The 23,271-nt window shown below is 30.2% G+C and overlaps 2 protein-coding genes across 3 annotated transcripts in view; one reads left to right on the top strand and one right to left on the bottom strand.

Moving 5' to 3' along the window:
* The window catches only part of LOC136983224 (ras-related protein Rab6), a 54,186-nt gene extending 42,543 nt beyond the window's left edge, over window positions 1-11,643 (bottom strand). The window contains exon 1 of one of the 2 annotated variants that reach the window (XM_067279907.1): window positions 11,435-11,643. In XM_067279907.1, the coding sequence (XP_067136008.1) occupies window positions 11,435-11,504 (70 nt within the window). In that variant the 5' untranslated portion in view covers window positions 11,505-11,643. The remainder of the gene's footprint in view (window positions 1-11,434) is intronic. The other variant, XM_067279908.1, reaches the window with a different exon arrangement.
* A 7,226-nt stretch (window positions 11,644-18,869) lies between these two features.
* Window positions 18,870-23,271, top strand: part of LOC136983223 (leucine carboxyl methyltransferase 1-like) — a 38,494-nt gene continuing 34,092 nt past the window's right edge. The window contains 2 exon segments of the mRNA XM_067279906.1: window positions 18,870-19,176; window positions 19,178-19,219. Of these exon segments, the coding sequence (XP_067136007.1) occupies window positions 19,012-19,176; window positions 19,178-19,219 (207 nt within the window). The 5' untranslated portion in view covers window positions 18,870-19,011.

The following is a 23,271-nucleotide window of genomic DNA, read 5'->3' as shown; positions in this document are numbered from 1 at the left end:
CATTCCTTATTTTTTCAAAATTATTTAAGAATGGCTCCGTCACAATTTGATCAGGAAGAAGCTTATCACATATTTCTGGGTGAAAAAAAAAAATTATTAATAAATTTTTCCTTTATGGCTAGTCTGCCGTCTTGATCACTAGAAGAAGCCATTTTCTACTCCTTTACGAAGGTGCATGCACACTGTTCAGCAAGAACTGGCCGGCCCAAGAAATATCAAATCCTGTCAGATATGTCTGAGAACCAGAAATTTGCCCTAGCCAGCGAGATTTCTCACTTCACTTGTGCATGGTTTACCTTTGCGAGAACTATATTGCTTGCAACCTCTCTCTCGCTATTAAACTCGCATCTGCATAGTTGCACCCTAAGTCCATTCAATTTATTCATTAAAAGTCTCCAATTCAACTATTTCTCCTTCAATCATATCAATATCTTCAGTTTCTATAAAATTTATTTCTTTTCAACTGTTACCATTAATTTTCCCTTTTTTCCAATTAAGCTTAAATTTATTAGCTGATAAATCAATTTCTTTCTCAAACACATTGCATGCTTTCATAAACAATCTTCTATGCTGTTTGATTCACTTTTAACTTCTCCATGTTTAAAAATAAATAAACTTTACTTTGCAACCACATTCTGTCAGAGAGACCAGTTATTTCCAAAGCACTATTATTTTATTTACTCTGTTTTTTCTTATAAGATTTGAACACTAAAAAAAAAAACAATGATTGTTTGTTATGGCAACCAACAAGTAGTTTAAATATGACAATAACATTGTAAACGTATTAATGTATTTATCTTATTTCATGTACCAATTATTATGTTTTTACCAATTAATAAATTCAAAATACAGTGGAACCTCGCTTAACGAGCAAATCAAATGTTTTAAAAATGACTTGTTTAACAAGCGAAGTTTCACATAACGAGTGACAAGGAGAGGAAAGTCCCGGATTGTGCGCATGCTCCATTATGCTATTATCTGTGATTTTTTTGTTTTCTGCAAATCAAATTTGCATTCTAGGTTGGTTCATTCTGTGCTAGAAGAAATGATGATGATGATGAATCATGCTCCTTAACAATGTATATTGTATAATTTTCTTTGAATAAATGTTATATGTAAAATACCGTATTTACTCATGTTTAAGACAATCTCACATATAGGATGAGGTGTGACTTTAAAGACCAAAATAAAGAAAATTAGATTTATTAATACAACTAGCAGGTAGGCCTGGCTTTGCTTGGGCAAAAGTAACGATAGCAAAGAATAAGATTATTACGTTATAGTCACAAAAGAAAAAGAGTAATTTCATCAACAAACAAAGTATTTCTAAAGGTCGAATTTGAAAATCAAATGTTCTAATATTGTTCAATTTTCACGACGTGTTCCGATTATATTTTTCAATTTTCATCGAATGTTCTAAAGAAGAAAGGTCGAGAAAAACCGAACTAATGTGTTCAAATTTGAAAATCGAATATGTTTAACATATTATTCTTTTTCTTTTTTTTTTCCTCCAGCGCCTGTAAATCTTGCACGTTGCTTTCTCTTGTTCTCCATTGTTACTTAACACTTTGGTGTAACACAATTACTTAAATTTGGTACCCTGTGTACCAAATTTCAACTCCTAACCATTTTAGCAAAAATTAAGATTATTATGTTATAGTCAACCTTACCCATTTTCACAGAATGCAAGAATTGGGTCACCCCTGTTTCCAGACTAATTACAGAATTTTTAGATGGGTCTAAAAATATGTTCGATTTCCCGCAAAAATGAAAAAACTGCATCTGCATCTTGCACGTCGCTTTCTCTTAACACTTCCATCAACAATGGAAATGTTAAGCCTTAATCCTGTTCCTCTCTCCTGTGGGGAGGAATTTCGAAAAATCCCTTCTTAGTGTGCGTTCTTGTGCCATACTCTAACTGTGTACCAAATTTCAACTTTCAACTCCTAATCGTTTGGGCTCTGCGCTAATTTTTATTATTATTATCTTGTCTCGATTATATATATAGATTCTAATTTTATTTCATTTAATCACAAATAAATTATCATGAAATACACACATTAAGGCAAACAACCTTTTTTTCTTGATGCTATCACCTTTTGTCTACTGAGACTTGCCCTCCGAAGCTTCATTACAATTCTCTTTTTCACTCTTACTCCACAAAGCATCGTCCTCTGATCCGTCGAGTGAATTTAAAATGCAGTATTTCCTGAATGACTGCTATCAGCTTTGGAAAAATGCTTTTCCGTGCACCTGATACCCATATAGCAAAACCAAAAGATTATAATGTACATGACAGGAAAAAGTTTATTTTTAATGATTCAGAATGTACAAATATTCATTAAAAATACCAACTTAACAAATATGAAATAATTACATTTATAATCATTGCTAAGTGACCAGCTATTTTCAGATCATTTCTTTAACAGCGACATTCACCTTGACCTCGATAGCACTCTGCTATAATGGCAGCATGAACTATACACAGTTCACAAAAATTATTGCAAAAACGCAAAGGATCCTTCACTTGCACATACAGGATGACCTAGGTTTTTGAAGCAGTGAAAAATGAATAAAAACCTTGTCTTATACACAAATAAATATGGTATTTGGGTATTTTTTTTCAGTATGGAATGCATTATCATATTTTATATTAATTTTTATTAAAAAAAATTATTTTGCTTAACAAGTGTTTCGCATTATGAGTAAGGTTCTGGAACAAATTATGCTCATTAAGCAAGGTTCCACTGTACTTATTTATGCGAAAAATAATACATATAGCACAATAACATAGATAAAAACATAGTAGTGGACAATCATCATCTGGATGATATTCATCAAATACTGATAGCTAATCCACAAAGCACTGCACCATGAGGTAGGAAAAAAGGTATGACGCTGTTAGAAGACACCTGAGAAAGTATTAAAAATGGAGCAAGATGCCATAGAGGTGGGAGATCCAGTTTTGCTGCTGGAACTGGAACTATTGGAACTGATCCAATTGCAGAACTGTTCTGACAGAATGATTCCATTGGAACTGTTAAGCTAGCTGTTCCTCAGAATCATTATGTAACATTAGTCTGTTGGACTAGATGGTCTCTGGACAGTTTTATATAGAATATAAAATGTTTGTCTCTCTACTCTTTGTTTTTTGGTTGATCTGCTCCAAATTATTCTTGTTTAACTTGGAATCTGAGAAAAATATAGAATATCATGAAATCAAGACACTCCATTCTTCCCAATTTGACCTCCTTGATACTTTATGATAAGCATAATAGTAAGCTAAAATAACAAATTTGTAATATGATTTTTATTTTAACATTTAGCCATTTTCCAGTTTGGATGGGCAATGCTGGATGTATCTGTTGATTACTAATAAACCAAATAATTATGAACACTAATAAAAATATCTGTTTTTAAAATATCTTTGTAAACTTGAAATACTCTAAACCAGTGGTTTCCAAACTTTTTGATTTTCAGCACCCTTGCTAAATCCAGATTTCCCCAAGGTGCCCTATGTCAAAATCTAACAAGTATAATTTGCAAAATAGTGAAATAGCCAATATTTTTTTAAATTAGAGAGTTAGGATGTTAAGTAAAAAATAAATAAAACATGTTTTTAAGATAACAAAAAAATGTGATTAAACAAATTCAATTAATTATAATTAGTGAGATGGATGAGCCTGTTGATTAGTGCACATTTTCTCAAATCTTGGGATCAAACTGGACACAGCCACCCTCATTTCCTTCTCCACATTGATTTTTGTGCAATGCTTAGTTTTTATCACAGCTACAAACTCAGCTTTGCACAAATAAGAAGTTACAATGGAATTAATTCTCTGAGCTTTACCACTCAGATGGGATATTCATCTTTTACTGATAACCAAAATTCAGTTAATTCCATGCTGCTAAATTTTGTTTTCAACATATTGTCACAAGACAACTGAATAAGATTCTCTTCTTCTGCAGCAGTAAATTCAGATGGAGCACTGGCATCTTGAATCCATGCAAATTTATCAATATTATCATTTTGAAAATATTTCTGAAACCAGGTGATAAACTGATAAATGTTCTTCAAAACTAGATTTCATACCTCGAGAGAAATCAACTCCTTTGGAGGTTGAAAACTGTTGCAACAAGGGGAAACATTCTTTTCCTCAGTCTTCATTTATTTTACTTTTCCATAGTTTTAATTTTTTTTAATAAAAGCTGACATTTTCTTAATCCACTTTAAAAGTTGCATGATGTTTCCCTGCAGGCAGAGATTCAGAACATTCAGTTTTTCAAAAATATCACATAAGTATGCTCATTTTACCAAAAAGTCTTCATTCACAAAATTTTCAGCATACTTGTGGTTTTCCTCTTTAAAAAAATATAAATTCCCTGATGTATGAGACAAAACATTACCTCGAGAGAGCCATTGCTGTCTCTTGGTAATGTTTTGTACTTTCTTGAAGTGCTGTAGTACAACAAAGATGCATGCTCAGATCCCATATTCTCACATAATTTTTTGAAAAATGCCTTTAACGATCGAATTTCTTTAAAGTTTACTACATTTACTACATATTCTAAGGCCTGGTTCAATGTAAGACTCAGATATTTTGATGTGAGTGCTTCTCTGTGAATAATGAAATGGGTCCACAGTGCATCAGGGTATTTGCTTCGAAAAAGTGCTTGAAATCCTCCATAACACCCAGACATAGAACAAACACCATTAGTAGAGATACCAATGCATATGGTTCATTCCAAATTATTTTTGAATATAAAAATATCAAGGATCTTGAACAAGTTGTGAGCCTTAGCACCAGCAGTGATACTTTTACAAAAGAGAAAATCTTCTACAATGTTATTACTATCTATAAACTGTTCATAGCAAATCAACTGAGCATCATTATTATTATGTGTCCTCATCCAGCTACAACCCAGATTCCTTCTCTTATTTTTTCAATTAACTGAACATTGGAGATCCTTCATTATGTGCTGTATTCTGTGACTGATGGTGTTGTTGGACAAAGGCACTTTTGAAAGCTGCTTCCCAGCCAACTCACCAATCATAATGTTCACCCACCTCTACTATAAGTCAAAAGAGAGAAACAAATACAAGACAAAGAAAGAAAACCACTGTAGCCAAAGAAATCCTGTAAGCAGACCAAGAAAATCAGCATATGATACTAATGAAAATGATGTGATGTGCTTGGTTTGTAAGGAAACTTTTGGAGATGATTAAACAAACAATGTTGGGTGTACAGTATTCATTGCAAGAAGTGAGCCCAAGAGGACTCCTCTCCTGGGCACTTAATAGACAGTTAAGTCTGTGATTTTTGTGAGTAATTACAGCTGTTGCTTTGCTATATATCACTGATCCACTGTATTCTCAATTTAGAATAAAACATTCTTTTAATCATTTAATGTTTACATTGTAACCTGGCATTTGCTATAACCTGCCCCAATTATGGAAAATGTAAAATTTGCTAATCCAACTTAAAATTTATGGTAATATTTATGAACAGTTCCCAGACTTATTTTTCTAAAAGCATGAATATTTCTTAAAAACAGATTAATATTAATTTTTTTATGGTAAAAAGTTTAAAATGCATATTTCAATCAGCACCAGTGTCCAGTAACAGATATCAAACTCTCCATGTAACTGGAAATTACTATGTCAACTGTCAATTGTAATGCTACAAGACTAGGTCATACAGTATATATGTAACATTGTATTAGATTATGAGTAAATTAATTTACTTTCAAATACAGTAATTGCATTACAATATTTATAGTTCACTAAATGTACAGTATTTGATGTATCCAAACACAAAAACAAATAAGTTTCTGGATTATCTGAAATTTTATTAAGCCAAAAGACCCCTGGTCCCATTAAGTTCAGATAATCAAGTTTCCACTACATATTAAATCTAAATATATAAAATTACATGTCCTGACTGACTGAGTACTTAGCACTTATTGCATACTTAGGTGTATTAAATTGATAACATTTCAGACATTGTTATAAATATTTTTATATATTTTGAATTTTTAACTAAATGTTTAAACTGTCTTAAATTCAAATTTGTTATTGCATATTAGTATGATTATAGAACGATTGTAAATGTTCCAGAAAATTGATCAGATTGAAGACATCCATTTGAAGCAGTAAAATGATTCTCAGCAATAAGGGGTATGTGTTATATAACAATTACTATGGTTGTTGAAAATTACCATTGATAGTAATAACTTAATTTCCAAACGTACAATATTTACCAAGTCATTTGCCCAAGTAACACTGGGCTCATTTGCTAGTTTTAAATAAAGCTAATGATATATTAATTTTTTTACATATCAAATGATATAAATAGTTTATCATGACAAACTATTGAACATATCTGAATATAATATAATATTGAACAATAAAATGAGATCAATTTGTTGACTTTATTTTAAATTATTCAACATAAAATTATTGTTACGTTGCATCCATTTTCTAGCACATCTTAGTTTGCTTCTTAGCTCTGAGACTTCAGACTGTTCTTTAGCTTTTTTGATTCTTAGCATGGTTAACCATCTGCCTTATGTCAGCTAACCATTTGCCCAACATGCAAAAAGAGTACTATAGATGGTTAACCACGATAAAATTATTGATTATTCAATATAATAAACTACTATTTTAAAAGTGAATACATAATTAAATTTTATTAAATAAAAAAACCTTACAATAATCATGATTTACAAATTCATATCAATAACAAACTTTTTCAAAAACAGTATGTATATATTTAAAATAGTAACATTGAACACTTTGCTATAACTTTATAAATCTGTAACTAACTATATATACTTAGAACTAGTTTAAAGAAAGTACTCAATTTAATTGATATGGTAAACCTGAACTGAAAAATATAGATAAAATGTTTATCATTATTTTCAAATTTTAAATATTTTTTAAAAAAGCTTATTTTCTATTCTCAAAAGAAGTTAATGAAATATTAAATATTTTATGCACCAAATGATATAAATAGCTATCATGTCAAACTAATAGTCAAGTATTATGAATGAGTTAAATGAAAATAATGTCATTGTTACTCTTACTTCTACTTGACATTTTGACTAATTTACGTACAAACTACCTGAAGGCTGAAGTTGTAAATGTTCCTAGTATACTTTATCTGAAATGCATTCTCTGCTTGCTTCACTGGATTAAAGAGCACATTTGTGTCATTGTGCCCTTTAATCCAGTTTGTACAGTTGAGTGAATTCAAAAATATCAATATTGCTACATGCCATTTTTTTCATGGTGTAAACTATTTCGTTTGTGAATTTCATTAGCATTTTGTTTGAAATGTCATCAACATAGAGCAAAGCACATTGAGAGAAACTAGTATGTTATGACCATGTCATTAGTAATTCATGTATCTAATTCAATTATACAAATATGTATTATCTCTATGTTTATTATTCCTAAATATACCAATGAGAACAAGTTGATTGTTAGTTTGAATGTCATAATTTGTTTGTCAATTTGTTCAATATATTTAATTTGTTTGGCCTGTAAGTTTTTTATTATGTCACAACATGTTAATAAATATACAAAAATATGTAATATGTTAAGTAAAATAAGTGATTTTACTTGTTAACATTTTAGTCAATGGCACTAATCTGACTATACTGTATTTGTATTTAGTATAACAAATACAGGAAATCCTCATTACTTCAAAATTCAAGGAACAAAATAATCATGACTTTGAATTATCATCAAGTTTTAAATTATTCGAGATTTACATATTTCTGTAAAATATGCCAAATAATTCGTAACTGATGTAATTTACTAAGCACTTGAAATATGACTACATATACAGAACACTATTTTTATTTAATAATTAATAATAATAATGTAAATAAACTGCAGGTAAACAGCATGTGTCCAATGAGATCATCATAAGTTGCCAGATAATTTAAAAAAAAGTAAAGCAGAATTCCTCAAAATGTAACCCAAATTATTACTTTTTGGGCCACTTTAAAAATAAGTTGCACAAATGCAGTAACCTAGAGCCCTACAAATATCCCATCTGCTATTTATAGCCCAATCTTGCAATCCCAAAACCCAGTTGTATTTTATGAGATAAGAGAAAAAAGGGTAGACTATGGGTAAGGTGACACCTGAAAATATGTTACTGTAGAAGCAAAGTTATATTAACCAGATTGAAATTGTACTTAGTCTCTTGTTCTCTTATAGTATAGAGGCACTTTGATCTAAATGAACAGATTGATATACACATATCACAGTTTGGACAAAATTTTTATTTCAAATTTCATAGTAGTCGTATTTTGAAGTAATCTAATTCCTTACCAGGTATATATCTATATCCCTGGAAAGGACAAAAGTAGTTAGGGACTAACAGGATTTCAAACTCCCCGAGTTTGAATTAATGATTTCCTATAGTATTATTTGATTTAAACATCTTATTTTTAAGCTCAAACTTTGATTAATAATGATAGATATTTAACTGTTATGTCTTAATAACTTTAGGAAATCATGAATACCATCTAATTAAATTCATATTATCAATATTTGGTTATTATTATTATTGTTATCTATAAGAAATACAATTCAAACAATTTTTAAAAATAATTTACATTTAATTAATCAATTTTGTTCTATTCATCATTCCTATGATGCAGATTATATTTGTTTATTGAAAGTATCAAATTATTGAAATTTACAAATATTTTATAAACATTTTTTAATCAATTTAAAAATAAAATTAAATATGCTAAATATTGTTTTCTATAAAAACTAGGAATTAAGATTACTTTCAAAAAACAAATTAATTATTTTTTTAAACTTAACTATTTTTTTTCTGAAGAAGCAAAAATAAAACATTCTGTATACAAAATAATTTAGAATGCTCTAATAGTTTCTACTATTACTATATATTAAATGAAAGAAAATTATTATTTTTTTTATGAAATAGTTTTCAATGTTTTTTACTACTAATATTTCAAAATTATAAAAATAGGTTTAAGAATAAATGTTTTTCACATGAATAATCAAAAGCAATATGTTGTAATAACAGAAATTAGAAATGGTATATTGCATATAAGCATGTTTCTTTGATCAATTAATTAATAAGGCTAATTTGATTCAACTAAATTTAGGTATAGAAGTGAAGAAATATCAAATTTGTATTGTAAATTAAATTAAATTTTATAATGTTAATAAAATATTTTAATAAGACAGTAATTATTTTATTTCAAAAATATAACAGAATTTAAAAGTCAAGAAGCACTAAACATACAATTTATGACTAAAATAATATGTATGAAATTCAAATTAATTTTACATGAAACTATTTTAGTAAAATTCAAAGCCATGATTATTCTGAAATTCAGTAGATTAAGTTAAAAACCTTTAGAATTAAAATTCAGAAGGCAGTATAAAAATTTATATACAATACTAGTAAAGTAAATACAATAACAATACATCAATATCTTACTTAATATTTTAAAATATGTCTAAAACAATTTTATTACTTTTAAATTTTTTTCTTTAAATGATACAAATGTTTAGACTAAATTGTCTAGATCAGAATTAATAATAATGGTTTGTATTCGTAATGTTTAAAAATGGGAAATGTTTTGATTTGCTTTGAGATCATAATCATATCTAAGTGAACAAAAATGAATTACAGAACTACAACTTAAATGTAAGAATCTTTTATTTTTATTTAATTTTACTACAAAGTTTACCTATAAATAAAAATAAGTATTTCTTTCATTTTTTATCCATGGTTATATCTAAACAAGTATGGAAAAAGTGTTTTTTTATTCTGTACAATAAAATCACAATAGATTTTATCAGATTTTCAAATTGATCTTATTTCAATACTGAATGCAAATAAAATATGTTCTGAAATTTTTAAATGAATAAGAACCTTAAAATCAAAGATCAAAAAGATGTAAGCAGATTTGCATAAAATCAATGTATTTATTGCTTCTATAAATAAGTTAAATACAAAAGAGATAAATCATATTTGAGTATCCAAATAAACATGTTAAATAATAATATTTTACTTGTTTATTTGTTGGATACTCAAATATGATTTAAATAAAATATTATTATTTAACATGTTTATTTGGATACTTAAATATGATTTATTATTTTACATATTGCAAAAGAGTTTATTTGATACTAATAAATAGCAATAGTTCTTCACATTACATTTTGAATCAATATCCAATCAACAAAATCAAAATATTTTTTAAAGCAAAATTTATCATTTTGATACAGAGTGATTCTCTCACTAGGAAATCCAAACATTCCTTAATAATGTTTTATTGGTTTACGATTCCCTATTAAAATTTACATGAACTTACCTTCTTGCAAAACAAGGTCTTCCTAAAGTAATGTTGAAAATGGCTCCCTCCAGCATCCAAGCAGTTTTGGACACAAGTTATTGAGGAATGTTTGGATTTCCTAACAAGAGAATTGCCCTGTATATAGAACTATAGTAATTCCAATATAAGTCTTTAATGAGATCAGTTTGTTTATGATAAAAATTTTGTTCTAAAAATTATTTTACATCAGTATGTATTATCATCACAGATTCTGTAAAGCAAATGTCTCTTATTTTCATAAGTAAAATAAAAAGTACTGTATAAATTTAACAATGACTTTAAATTAATGTAAAAGGCTACTACTGCTATTGCAGATTCTACAATTCTCTGGATCTAGGGAATGCATGAAAATTTAAGAGCAGATATATCATATAATCAAATTTTGATCATAACCTGCACAATCTTATTTTGACATTTTTTGACCCGAATTATTGATTAATCAATCAATATTAAAAAAAATTAACTGTTTTGCCTTATTAGAAGGCATCTTTTTTATATTCTACATTTATATTTTCATACACTGATGACAAGACAATTAAAAATATATCAGCAATTTATATAAATTTCAAAAATCAGAATTTCTTCTAATATATAACTCAACATACTGAAAAAATTAAACAAGAAATATACTTTTTATTAATTATAAATAATACTACAAAGAAAACTAAAAGAAGCATCATCGATAGTTGGCTGGATTATGCGAATAAGTATATTGCATTCGAATACATTTACCTCTACATATCAATAAACCTGTTGTATTCAACAAACATTTATTCGAAAATTTAAATCCCTTTCCCACCTGCACATAGTCACAACCTCCGCTAACCTGACGTGGGATACGCCCAACAAATATCACACAAATTTAACATAGAATATTTCAATATTTACTATTCAATTTCGTAATTTACTTAGCTTTATAAATCTAAATCTATGCAATAAGTAATTGATTAAGAAGTATTTTCGAAATCTTTTTAAAAATATTTCCGGAGAAGCACATTAACCCTAACTTTAGGCTTATACAAGACGTGCCAAAGATGCTTACCACTTTGCTCTCCTAAGAAAACCAATTTGAATTTTCGTAGCGGATTCCCAAAGTCTCCTGACGATGACATCCTAGACGATATTAAATATAGATCTGACACTTTTACTGATTTTTAAAAATGGTTTAATATAGAATTATTAAGTCGACTCGTCTTCGAGTGACTCCGTCTGCAGCTCAGCTACACAGCAGCCGATAATGACGTCACGCAAAGATGATGCATATAAGCTACGGCAGCGTGTAACAAAATTGCGAATTGTTTAACAAAAATTAATCATTCTTTTAATAGATAAAAACCGTATTTATATCTCTTTGCAATGTTATAATTTTCTTTTTTATTTATAATATATATACGCAGAAAAGAAATTTACAATTGGAAAATATATTGGAAAATTTTGTCTATTCATAGATTTAGTTATATATCAATAATTTATAAGTAGATAAGTTGCATATATACCGTATATTATAAGAATAATATATCTTGTATATTGAAATTATCATAAAACGGAATGCTGCATTTTATACAGCAGTAGATATTTTACAATCGATCGATTTATACGGTATAGTCATTTAAATGAATCTATTATCAATAATAAAATTGTCGTTATAACTTTACTGCCTTAAAATATTTGCTTATTATATTTGGTCCGTAAACAAAGCAAATTACTTAAACTTAATAGGTCAGAGCGCGAGTGCCTTTGCTATTGGTGCAATTATTTAAGTGATTCTGATCGTTAAAAAAATCGTCATCAAAATGTCATTGACAAAATGCAAACACAATACATCACAAGAATATTGTACATTACGTGTTTCTCGTTTTAACCATTAAAACGTAAAATATTGAAACTAGCGTGTAATAATAGTACCATTATGGTGGAAAATCGCTTTTTAGCCTACTTATATTATTAAGATGGTGTACGAAATATAAATGAAAATCAGACAATATAAATAAAATATACCGTAACTTTATTTTAAACAAGAATTTTATAGAATTCTAAACTATAACTGTGGCATTGTAATTTATTTAAATGAAAATCGAAAGTTAAAGAGATCGGTGAACTAGATTTGACGGCCGAATGGCCGAGGGGTTAAATATCAGCATTTATCGGAATATTTCCAACAAACCATATTCAATATTAGATGGTTCTTTCATTACTACCTGTTCCACAACAGCTACATTAGTTAATTTTGAAGTTTCATTAATAACAAAATTTTCGTTTATTCCAGAAACAAACTTTTGATATCGCAGATCTAGAATTGTTGCTGCAACAAGATTAGTTTTCTCAATTATTAAATTTACTCTAGAAATGGTAATTTATTGTTTTCTTCAAATTAGCACCTTGTTTTGTTTCCGTGTTACTTGCAAGAGATTATGTTGCACTCCTTTTACTATAGTAATAATCTTTGAGAGTCCAACTTTTGCAGATTGCAAACGATTTTGTGAAATAAAGAAAACGGTATCTGTTATATAAGGCTATACATTTTAAGTTTGGCTAAATATCGGTTGTTATCGCTGTGTACTTCACTTGTAATAATTTGCCTTTTTATTTTTTAATCACTGTATCTATTAACCCAGGTAAAATTTATCTCAAAACGGTTCTACGACTTGGAACATCATCGAGGTTCTAAATCCTTCGATTTATATAATTGATAGTCTTCAAATCTCGACAAATTATTACTACTAGTAAAATATTCATTTTTTTTTTTTTTAATTATCATCTGTTCAGATAAATTTCAATGTTGCCACTCTTTTGTGGTGAAAACCCCTAAACAGACCTGAATTTCCTCTAAAATTAAGAGTTTTCCCTAAAAACAGGCTTTGCTCCCAGCCATATAATTGTTTATTTATTGTGTACTCAGGTCAATCTGATTTGTACCACACTCAGAATATTGTTGATTTTTTTCGGACAGTGTTTTTTTCTTTTACAGAATATAAATAGTGTTCTGGTATTTTTATTATAGTTATAGTTTGTTTGTGAAAATATTTACAATGAAAAACTATATTTTGACCTTTGTCATGTTGTGAACCACATTGGTGTAGTTAAAAATTTTTTAAAGAGCTAATAATTATGAGAAATGGAAGAAGTGTCACATTTTCCCATCAAAAATAGACAAAGAAAACATGCCAGTAAGTGAAAGAGACTGATAAGTAGAAACTGCGCCATTAGAATGTGTACAAATTGTGCACTATATGCATCATTCTGGATAACAAAAGTATATTAACATGAACTAACCTTTTGTTCGTGACGGCCGGATGGCCGAGCGGTAAAGGTGGCAGCCTACCGCTCTGGGGGACCCGGGATCGACATATCCGAACGGGTGGTCCGTTCGGATATGTCGGGCCCCGTCCCTCACCACCCGGTCGCCCCATTGTGGGCCTAGCCGAACCCATAATGGGCCTACTAAAAGAGGCCCTCTTAGTACCCACAGGGCGGAAAGAGTTAAAAAAAAAAAAATCTTTTGTTCGTTATGTTTAGACAACAACCTTAGACACTGAAGCCGTGAGCCTGAAGAGGGATTGGAAAATTACGAATCCGAAATGTATTGTTAAAAAGACGAAATAAAGTGAATTGCAGTGGCGTAGCGTAGTGGGGCGGCAGGGCGGCCCGCCTGGGCGGCACTTTTAGGGGGTGGCAAAATTTCACAATAAATAATAATATCTTGTAAAAATACCTAAATAAGGGGGCCGCGAAATTTTCTTCCGCCCCGGGCGGCTGATACCAACGCTACGCCACTGGTGAATTGTTTTGATCTTTGTCTCTGTTAAATGCGGATAATTTTAAGAAATACGTGATAAATACCACTAGTCTCACTATTAGAACCTTTACTTATAACTTTTCATATTTTTAATTATTATAGAATAGCAAAAAGCTTAATTTTGAGGGTAGTAATGAGTTTAAAAAAACTGTAAATGTTAATAACGAATAACATCTTCATTAACTCCTATCTTTCTCGAGATATGACACATTACAACCCTCTATATCACCGTCTCCTTGACCAAGCGGTCAGTCAAGTTAGCAGCCTACCGTTCTTGGAAACACAAAATCGAATCCGGACGGGTCAAAAAATCCTCAGGAATTTTTCGGAGGGTGCTTCGACCGGATATGTCGGCCCCCGTCCCTCACCACCCAGCCGTCCTGCCGTAGGCCTGGCCGAACCCATAATGGGCTTGCTTAATGGAGGGGGTGGAGCCGAGTTAGTGTACTGAAAAAACGGTTATTGCCTGGTATCAAATCATTCATAATACAAATGACGAGTAAGAGCATAGAAGGCGTGTAAATAAGATTTTTAAGGCCAATTAACGGAAAGAAGGTGTCCCATAGACTTAGCATTGAAAGTTTGAAAAGTGGAGTTTTCTGGAAATATTTATTGCTAAATTGTCTTGAAAACATGTTTATTTGTCTAAATAACGTCAAACAATTTCTCGTTACCAAATGAGAAGTAAAAAAAAAACCGATTAAAACAAGCGATTTTATAGCGACTGTTTACATAAGTCAAAGTGGTAGTCTGCGGGGGCGTGGCATTTCGCGGAAATTTTACCGACAATTATTTTTACTGGTGGATCTAATAACAGACAAAGAAAGTAACCAATTAAAGTGTAAAAGAAGTTAACTATCGACGTTATCTGCCGATAATTCGCCTTTTTATCTCTAGTTGCTGTAGAGTTTCGAGGGGGTGTACTTTTGGAAATACTGAAATATTTTTGGCCCGGTGTTTATGAAAAAGCATTTAATGATTGGGACAGTTAAAAAAATACATACGGGAACACGATTCAACGATTAGATAGCAACAGACTTGTTTACAGTTCGAAAAATAGACTTTTGAAGTTGACGATATTTTCCCTGAAAAATTCCCGAAACGTAATACTTTTTTGTTTTTGTTATAAATAAACAAAAATGATATATTTTAAGTAGTATTGCTGATTAATACATCAGAAACACAATCCCACTAACGTCAAAAACGAAAAAATCGCGAAAAAAATTTTGATTTTTTTCAGTAACAACTTTAGTCGCGTGGGGTGCAGGTGCACCCCGCGCGCCTCACCGTGTTTGATCCCCCGCGCGCCTAACGCGAGGTTAAAGAGGCCTTCTTAGTGCTCACAGGGTGGAAAGCGTGACGGCCGGATGGCCGAGCGGTAAAGGTGGCAGCCTACCGCTCTGGGGGACCCGGGATCGAATCCGAACGGGTCGAATAATCCCCAGGAATTTTTCGGGGGGTGGTCCGTTCGGATATGTCGGGCCCCGTCCCTCACCACCCGGTCGTCCCATTGTGGGCCTGGCCGAACCCATAATGGGCCTACTATAAGAGGCCCTCTTAGTGCCCACAGGGCGGAAAGAGTTAAAAAAAAAAAAAAAAAAAAAAAGGGTGGAAAGCGTTAAATGTTATACTTTTTAAACCAATATTTATTATTATATTTTGTTTCTATTATTAAAATTTTGAAATAATTATTTCAAAATATAATAATAAATATACACAAGTTTTAAGGACTGTATAAAATATATATACATATATTTTTATACAGTATAAAAATAAATTACATATTTTCAATTTCTATTGGGTGATATTGACAAAATTGCATATTTCGTATATGCACGCATGAAATCAATAAGAGCCGCAAGCCGGTATTTCATATACAGTATTGTAAACAGCCACACCATATTATTTAAGTACACAAAGATAAATACATATAGTCAATTTTTATTTAAATTAATTAATATGATGACATACTTTACACAAGTTTTAAGGATTGTATAAAATTTATTAAAACTTGTGTAAAGTATGTCATCATATTAATTAATTTAAATAAAAATTGACTATATGTATTTATCTTTGTGTACTTAAATAATATGGTGTGGCTGTTTACAATACTGTATATGAAATACCGGCTTGCGGCTCTTATTGATTTCATGCGTGCATATACGAAATATGCAATTTTGTCAATATCACCCATTAGAAATTGAAAATATGTAATTTATTTTTATACGGAGAAGAATGAATTGCATATACTGTATATGTAACTTATTTATTATAACACAGAGGGTTTTTAAATTACTTTTGAATGAGTTTTCAGCCTTATTACTGTAAACATAGTACGTACAGTACTTCCAGTTATCACTGCGTATATGACATTCTACAATGATTCAAATTTTAAAATCAAGAAAGAACATTCGAATATTCTTTCTTCATTCCATCATGTTGCTCTGAACAGGAGTTAGTGATGCGAACTCCTTCCAAACTTCCGATATCATATACCCCGCATTTCTTTATTAATTAATTTCTATCCTTAAAATTAAGTGTTTTGCCATTTTATAATAATTAATAATATAAAAAAAATTTATGATAAAATCTCGTAACAGATGGTACCACTTACAATTTTATTCAATATATAATTAAAAATATAAAAGTTATTTTTTAAACAAAATCTCATAACAGCTGGAAAAATTACGCAACTCGTTGCTGGACTTTTTTATTTTTGCAATATCTAATTATTGTGGCATTGTAAAAAGTTGTCAAGAATGAAAAATTTCAAGTGTACGACCAGATTTAACATTGAAAAATCTTTTATGATGTATAAATGTTTTTGCTTGAAATCTTACTGAAGCCAGTAATTAACGCAAAAGTCGGTTTATGATAAATCTTGTGATTTTTATATGCAGTACATACTTACATATTATTGAGGTACAACACGATCTAGATCGTTAGGGCAATGTAGGTATGGTGACATTGGAAACGTTCCGGGCTTTCTAGGTCGTTTTCGGAGAGACGGTCTTCTTGTGGCGCTGATGAATGAAGGGATGTGGTCCCGTTGTAGAAGAGGAGGAGTTCTTTTGGCCTCTGTAGACGGCAACCCTTTTCCGGGAGTTCCGGACAGTCTTTGACCGGTGCAGACTCGACTGGAGAGGAACCACCTGTCTGCAAGAGAACCGCCGCACTTCTTTTCCGAAAGACCGAAGGAGAATCGAACCTCCTTGACCTCGCGACTCGGGAGTTTTATAAGATTTTCCCTCTTGAATCTCACCCTTTTGATTGGTTCTATTCCTCCTCTCCCTTACCCCGATTGGTCATTTCTTTTGTTTCTATGCGAAACCGGAGACCGATCTGGGTAGGGAGAGTACCGAGAGGTGTGGACGGAGTCTTTGAAGTTCGTGCCCGTATATTCCGCCGTTATGGCCCTCTCTTTGACGTTTTTGACCTCTAGCGGTCCGCCAGATGCTTCGGTTGCCATTTACCCCCCTTTGTTTCCCGTTTCTGACACTCGTACACGAGCACCTGGACAAAGCTCCCTCTCTCTCGGTTGACATCCCCTCGGTCGTTCATTATCGTGTCGCGTTTGTTTTAGGATAAGTTTTGGGAGAGTTTCTTTCGTGTCTGGTTTACATCACCAACACTTGTTCCTGACACGATTTGACTCTCAAAACTTCCCGACTTCGGAACTTTACAATTATTCACCATTTTTACGCGTTTTTGCGATCCCTACACTCAAGAATTCACTCTCGCAAGATATTTGTCGGAAAGCAGCGCACTTTCGCTTATCAGAGTGCTCTCAAAAGTGAAAATAACTGAACAGTATCATGTCGACCACGTTCCGAAACCATTGTTTGAAGAGCATCTGCTATATATTGTACGGTATGTATCCCAATGAGATGCACAAAATATTTCTGCACCGCGACAACGCAAGCTTACACATTTGCTTATTGGCATGTGTATAAGCTTGCGTTGTCGCGATGCAGAATTGCTTGGTCAATAAACCAAGCAATATCAAATCTCTATCAGAAAATGGAAATTGGCTTCTGTACACCAAACAAGAAGCGAAGTGTTATGATGCTAGTCCCCTTGACTTCTTTGGATTTGGTTGGCTGAAACAGAAACTGTTTAACCGAAAAGTGTCAACAATAGATAGTGTTTGGAAAATTTGCAAATAGGGTGGTCCAAGATTGAAGTCAAAATGGTCAGCATTATCGGACAATTTACATAAGTAATGGAGGACACGTTGAGCAAATGCAAAACTTGAATAAGCGTTTGTTACATTGATTTTTCTCAAAATAAACTTATTCAAAAATAACCGAAAAACTTTCTCTAATGTTACTAGTCGAAAATACAGTATTTATTTATTAATAAAAAATTAATTCAAATTATGTTTTAAGTAAAAGCAAATATTTTCGTCAAAATATATTGAAATTTCCATTTAAATTTTGTAAAAAACAACATCTACTTTCTTATATAAATTACTTTTAATGTACAGTACGGTATTCAAATTTACTGCCGACAATGTATGTTAATTCAATTTCATAAACATAGATAATATAAATCATTATAAAAACATGGTTATCTTATCTATTAATTAAATTGTAATAATTTTTTCTATATTGACTTTTGTAATATATTAACTTGAATTAAACCGTAATTATTTATCAAATATGAATTTAAAAATTTCGTTATGTCTGGCGCTGCCGTCGTCGTAATAAAAAATAAAAAATATTGAAAGCAGCCGAAAACAAAACGGAAGAAAAGTGGATGTTATTTCAAAAGATTCGTCTGGAAATTATCCAGACTTGATAATTTAAGTAATTCGGCTAATAATGGAGAACATAATTCAAGACGATGCTGTTATGTCAACCAACGATGACGCTGCAGCGTGCAAGAGATATGCGGTTGACGTTGGTTATTGGGTAGACAATTATTTACAACATTTTGTCAAACCAACTGATAGGAAAGCGCCAGAAATTAATCGCGGTTATTTTGCGAAGAGTTTATGGTTTAAAATATCTCTTAGATCAACTCATAAAGGTAAATCCTTCCTCGTCTATACTGTAATTATCGAGTCTTAAATTTATTTATAAATGCACTAAAATTTGTTATGAATTTGGAATGGCGAAGAAAAATTCTTCTTAGTAGAACATACATTACTTCATTTTAAAACTGTAATGTTTTATATAGTTTTCTGAAGGTTAACATTTTAGAAGTGTTTGGTGTCTTTTACAATGAGATACTAAAAGAATGTGACTCAAAACATTTTATATTTAGCTTCACTTTTGATAAAGCAAAGAGTTTAGAGAGCAGATATATAAAAAGAAATTACTTAAAATTGAGTAGATTATATTTTTAGAAATTTGTTTGTTTTGGTTGAGAACTAAATGGAAATAGCTACATGTATGAAATACAATAAGTGACTTTTTATAAGAATTTAAAATGAAGTTGAAGTGATGTAATCAAAACTGAATAAATTCTTAAAGATTGCAAATCATTCTGATTTAATTTATACAAAATTGACTTCTCTAATTTTAATTCAATGTTTAATTACAATATTTTTCAAGCTATTTTTTTAATTACCAAACTATTATGTAATCTTTATTATTTCATTCAAGGAATTTTTATTTGTTGGTTTAATAGGTAAACAAACTTCTTCAATAAAAGTTTAATCTTCAATAAGTTCAAAAAGTTTTCTTCAATAAAAGTCATTCCAATCAAAACAGTGAAATAAGTTTAACTTACAGTTAAATTAATTTTACTGTTTTGGTGTTTATTTAATTAATTGAAAGATGAACAAAATTATGAGACTTTAATCAAATGTGGAAGATCTGCAATTTACCAGTTTGAAGGTCATAGTCAACTACATTTTAGCAATTAAAACTTGAAGTATATATTTTTTTTCTTATATTCTTAATTTTTAAAATCTCTTGTTACATGCAAATTATTGTTATAGTAGTAATTTATTTTGATTACTGAATAGTGTTTTATGCTTATATATATTTAAAAAATATATGTATTAACATAATACAGCTTGAATCTCATGCCAAATATTACATAAAAAGAAAGTAAAAAACACAATTACTAAGTAATCTGTCAGGAAGTAGATAGATAGGCTGTCATCTTTTTTAAAATTTATTTATAATTAATAATTTAGAATATTCCGGAAGAAAAGATTGACTCTGAAGAAATTAATTTATTTATAATTATTTAAATTTAATAAGAAATGGCAGCCTAACCACTACTACTTACCAAATTCTTAGTAATAATTTAACCTTAGGGTGATTTCACACAATATAATTGACTGGGCCGACTCCAAGTTGTGTTGCCATGACAACAGCAGTTGGTAGGCCAACTAGTAGTACCAATTGGACAGATTTAAAAAGCTAAATGTAGTCGGATTGGTTCTGGCCGACTGTTTTGACCAGACTTTGGATATGTGAAAACTATCAATTTTCACTCCTAAACCTTTAAGTTTCCGATAAGATATGAATGTTCTTCATATGTGTGGCAATACACATATGAAGAGCATCCTTATTAATAATTACATATTATTCACATAAGGATGAGCCAATGCATAAATATACAGATATGGGGGAGGGGTCTTTTGTCTATACATTAAATCTAGCACAATTATTCAAATTAATTTATATTCAAAAATGTTTGAATTCTTGGCATTCCATAATTAGAACAATTATGAACCCGAAGCAGATCTCGGTAGAGAATCGAAAACTTCGTTTATTTAGTTGAATTTGTATCTTACCGGAAACTTAAAGGTTTAGGAGTGAGAATTATATGTACTAGTATTTACTATAGAAAGTTGTATGAAAACTATCAAATTAAATTAATCAAATGTAATTTTACATTATATACATATTTATAATTTTGTTATTCTTTTTTCTTGTACCTTGTTTCTTCCAGAATGGCTTAAAATTATATGGGGAATACATGACTTCAATATAAAAACATTATCAATGTAAATAGAAAAGATGGCAAAATTTTAGACTTTTTGAAAAAGTTTATAAACAAAATAAGGTCATTAAGATCATATTCTCAAATTTTAATTGGTCAGATCTTTGTAATCTGCCCGATTTTAAAATTAGAAAAAGTTTAAATGATTGGCCTTTTGTTTTGATTTTTAACACTCATTCCAATTGGTAGTAACAAATTGGCCACTGACATAAGTATATTCAATGTGAATGCTTTTGCCATTAGTTGGTCTGATTTTATGATCAGTTAGGTCAGTCCAGTTTGTGTTTAATTAGCCTGATTAAAGGAATTTGGCTGTTTGTTTGATATTGAGGTAATTATTGGGTTGGTTATGTTTATTATGTAGTCAAAAAATTTGTTCAAGTTATTATACTGGTTTGAAAGATCTTTTTATTTAAGCAATGCTAAGTGTTTTTAAAAGTGGGCTTCTGAATCAAAAACCATTTGGACTGAATTGATAGGTATTTAATTTACAGTATATTGGTCATTTATGTATCAATATTATTTTCTTGAACAATTTTGACTTTTGTGTATATTTAAAAATGTCAGTACAATGTTATTTTTATCTAAAGAAAATCAAGTTTATAAAATTAGAGTAAATATATATTGGGGAAAAAAATTAAAAATCAATTGACTTGCAAAATTTTAAGACGAGAGAAATTTTAGAGAGATGAAAGTAAGTAAAAATTTTGCAAATTGAAAAGATTTTATTTTGAGATTTCTTGAAAGCATTTATATGTAGACCCCATTATTTCCTAGTTATGTCTTTAGATATAAAAATTTTATCATACAGTTTTGGTATATTAACTTATTGAATCCTGTATAATTCAGAATTTAAATAAGAATTTTAAGAATCTTTAATTTTAGAAAATGAAAGGCATTTTATGTCAAATAAGGCTTGTTGACCAATAGAAACAAAGTTTTTACTTGTATTTATGATGCTAACTCATTACCTTTTGCTTTAATAACAGTTCAGATAAATGATTAGTAAACTGGTTAGAACAAATTGTACACTATCATACATCTTCAAGTCTTAGCAAAGTAACTTTTTAATTACTACTAACATTATCAGTTAGGTTAGCTTACCTTCCTCAGGTTACATTAAACAAAAGTGGAATTAGAAGAATGGAAAGATTCCATTTTTCTTTGATTTAGTTTGAAGAAGGCCATCTAGTCTAACCAAAATTCTTGGTAATCATTAAAAACTATTTGCTGGAACTTGTAATTATTATAAAACAGTCCAAATTCTGTCTGGATACTGTCGTTCATGCTTTAAATAGCATCATGACTAATGTTATTTTGTCACATTTCAGCTCCCATTTTGTTTAAAGCTTTTTTTTTTGTTTTTTTTTAATTTAGTCAAGAAATGTCACATATTTTCTTTTGGGTTGAGATCTAGAGAATTTAAAATCTAACCCAACACTTGTATTCTCAGTTCTGAAAATATCTGGAAGAACAAAATGTTGAGAGTTGCTTAATATTTTAAAGTTATTGAACATTAAAATCAGAAATGTATGGTATGTGTGATAGTACCAAACATTTGTAGGAAAACATATTGCTCCAATCCAATTCTCTCTGGCTGTATTGATGACATGTCTAACAGTAATTTTATACTGATTTGAATTTATTATACCACCCACAAAATAGTTTTTTAATGTTATCATAGATGATTGCCCCTCAGTTCATTACTGAAGAAGCATATGTTTTGGATATCATAAGGCCTTCTGAGTAGCATCTTTTGCCTACTTTGCTATATACAAATTGGGCCAGGCAAACACTGGATAATTAGAAATGGCTCTCATCTGAAAATTGATATGTTGCCACTGTGCTGTTGTCTAATTGTGATGCTTTTTGACTTAGGCCAATCTTATCATCATATTTTTTTTTGATTTTAGTAATGGTTTAGTAATTTCTTATTGACCTTTATGTATAAAACTACTTGTTTTGCAGGGCCTCTTATGAATAATACATGATTCCAACCACTTCTGTTGAAGTTTCCTACTCCATTGTCAGTTCTTTTGGATGTAGCAGGACAATTTTTTTGGCTCAAATGGCAGATAATTTTGTCATCCCTTTGCAATAATATGCAGGGTATATGATCA

The sequence above is a fragment of the Centruroides vittatus genome, unplaced genomic scaffold, assembly GCF_030686945.1.
Source record: "Centruroides vittatus isolate TY-2023 unplaced genomic scaffold, ASM3068694v2 contig_879, whole genome shotgun sequence".
Taxonomy (NCBI): domain Eukaryota; kingdom Metazoa; phylum Arthropoda; class Arachnida; order Scorpiones; family Buthidae; genus Centruroides; species Centruroides vittatus.
This window is presented reverse-complemented; position numbering and strand designations above follow the sequence as displayed.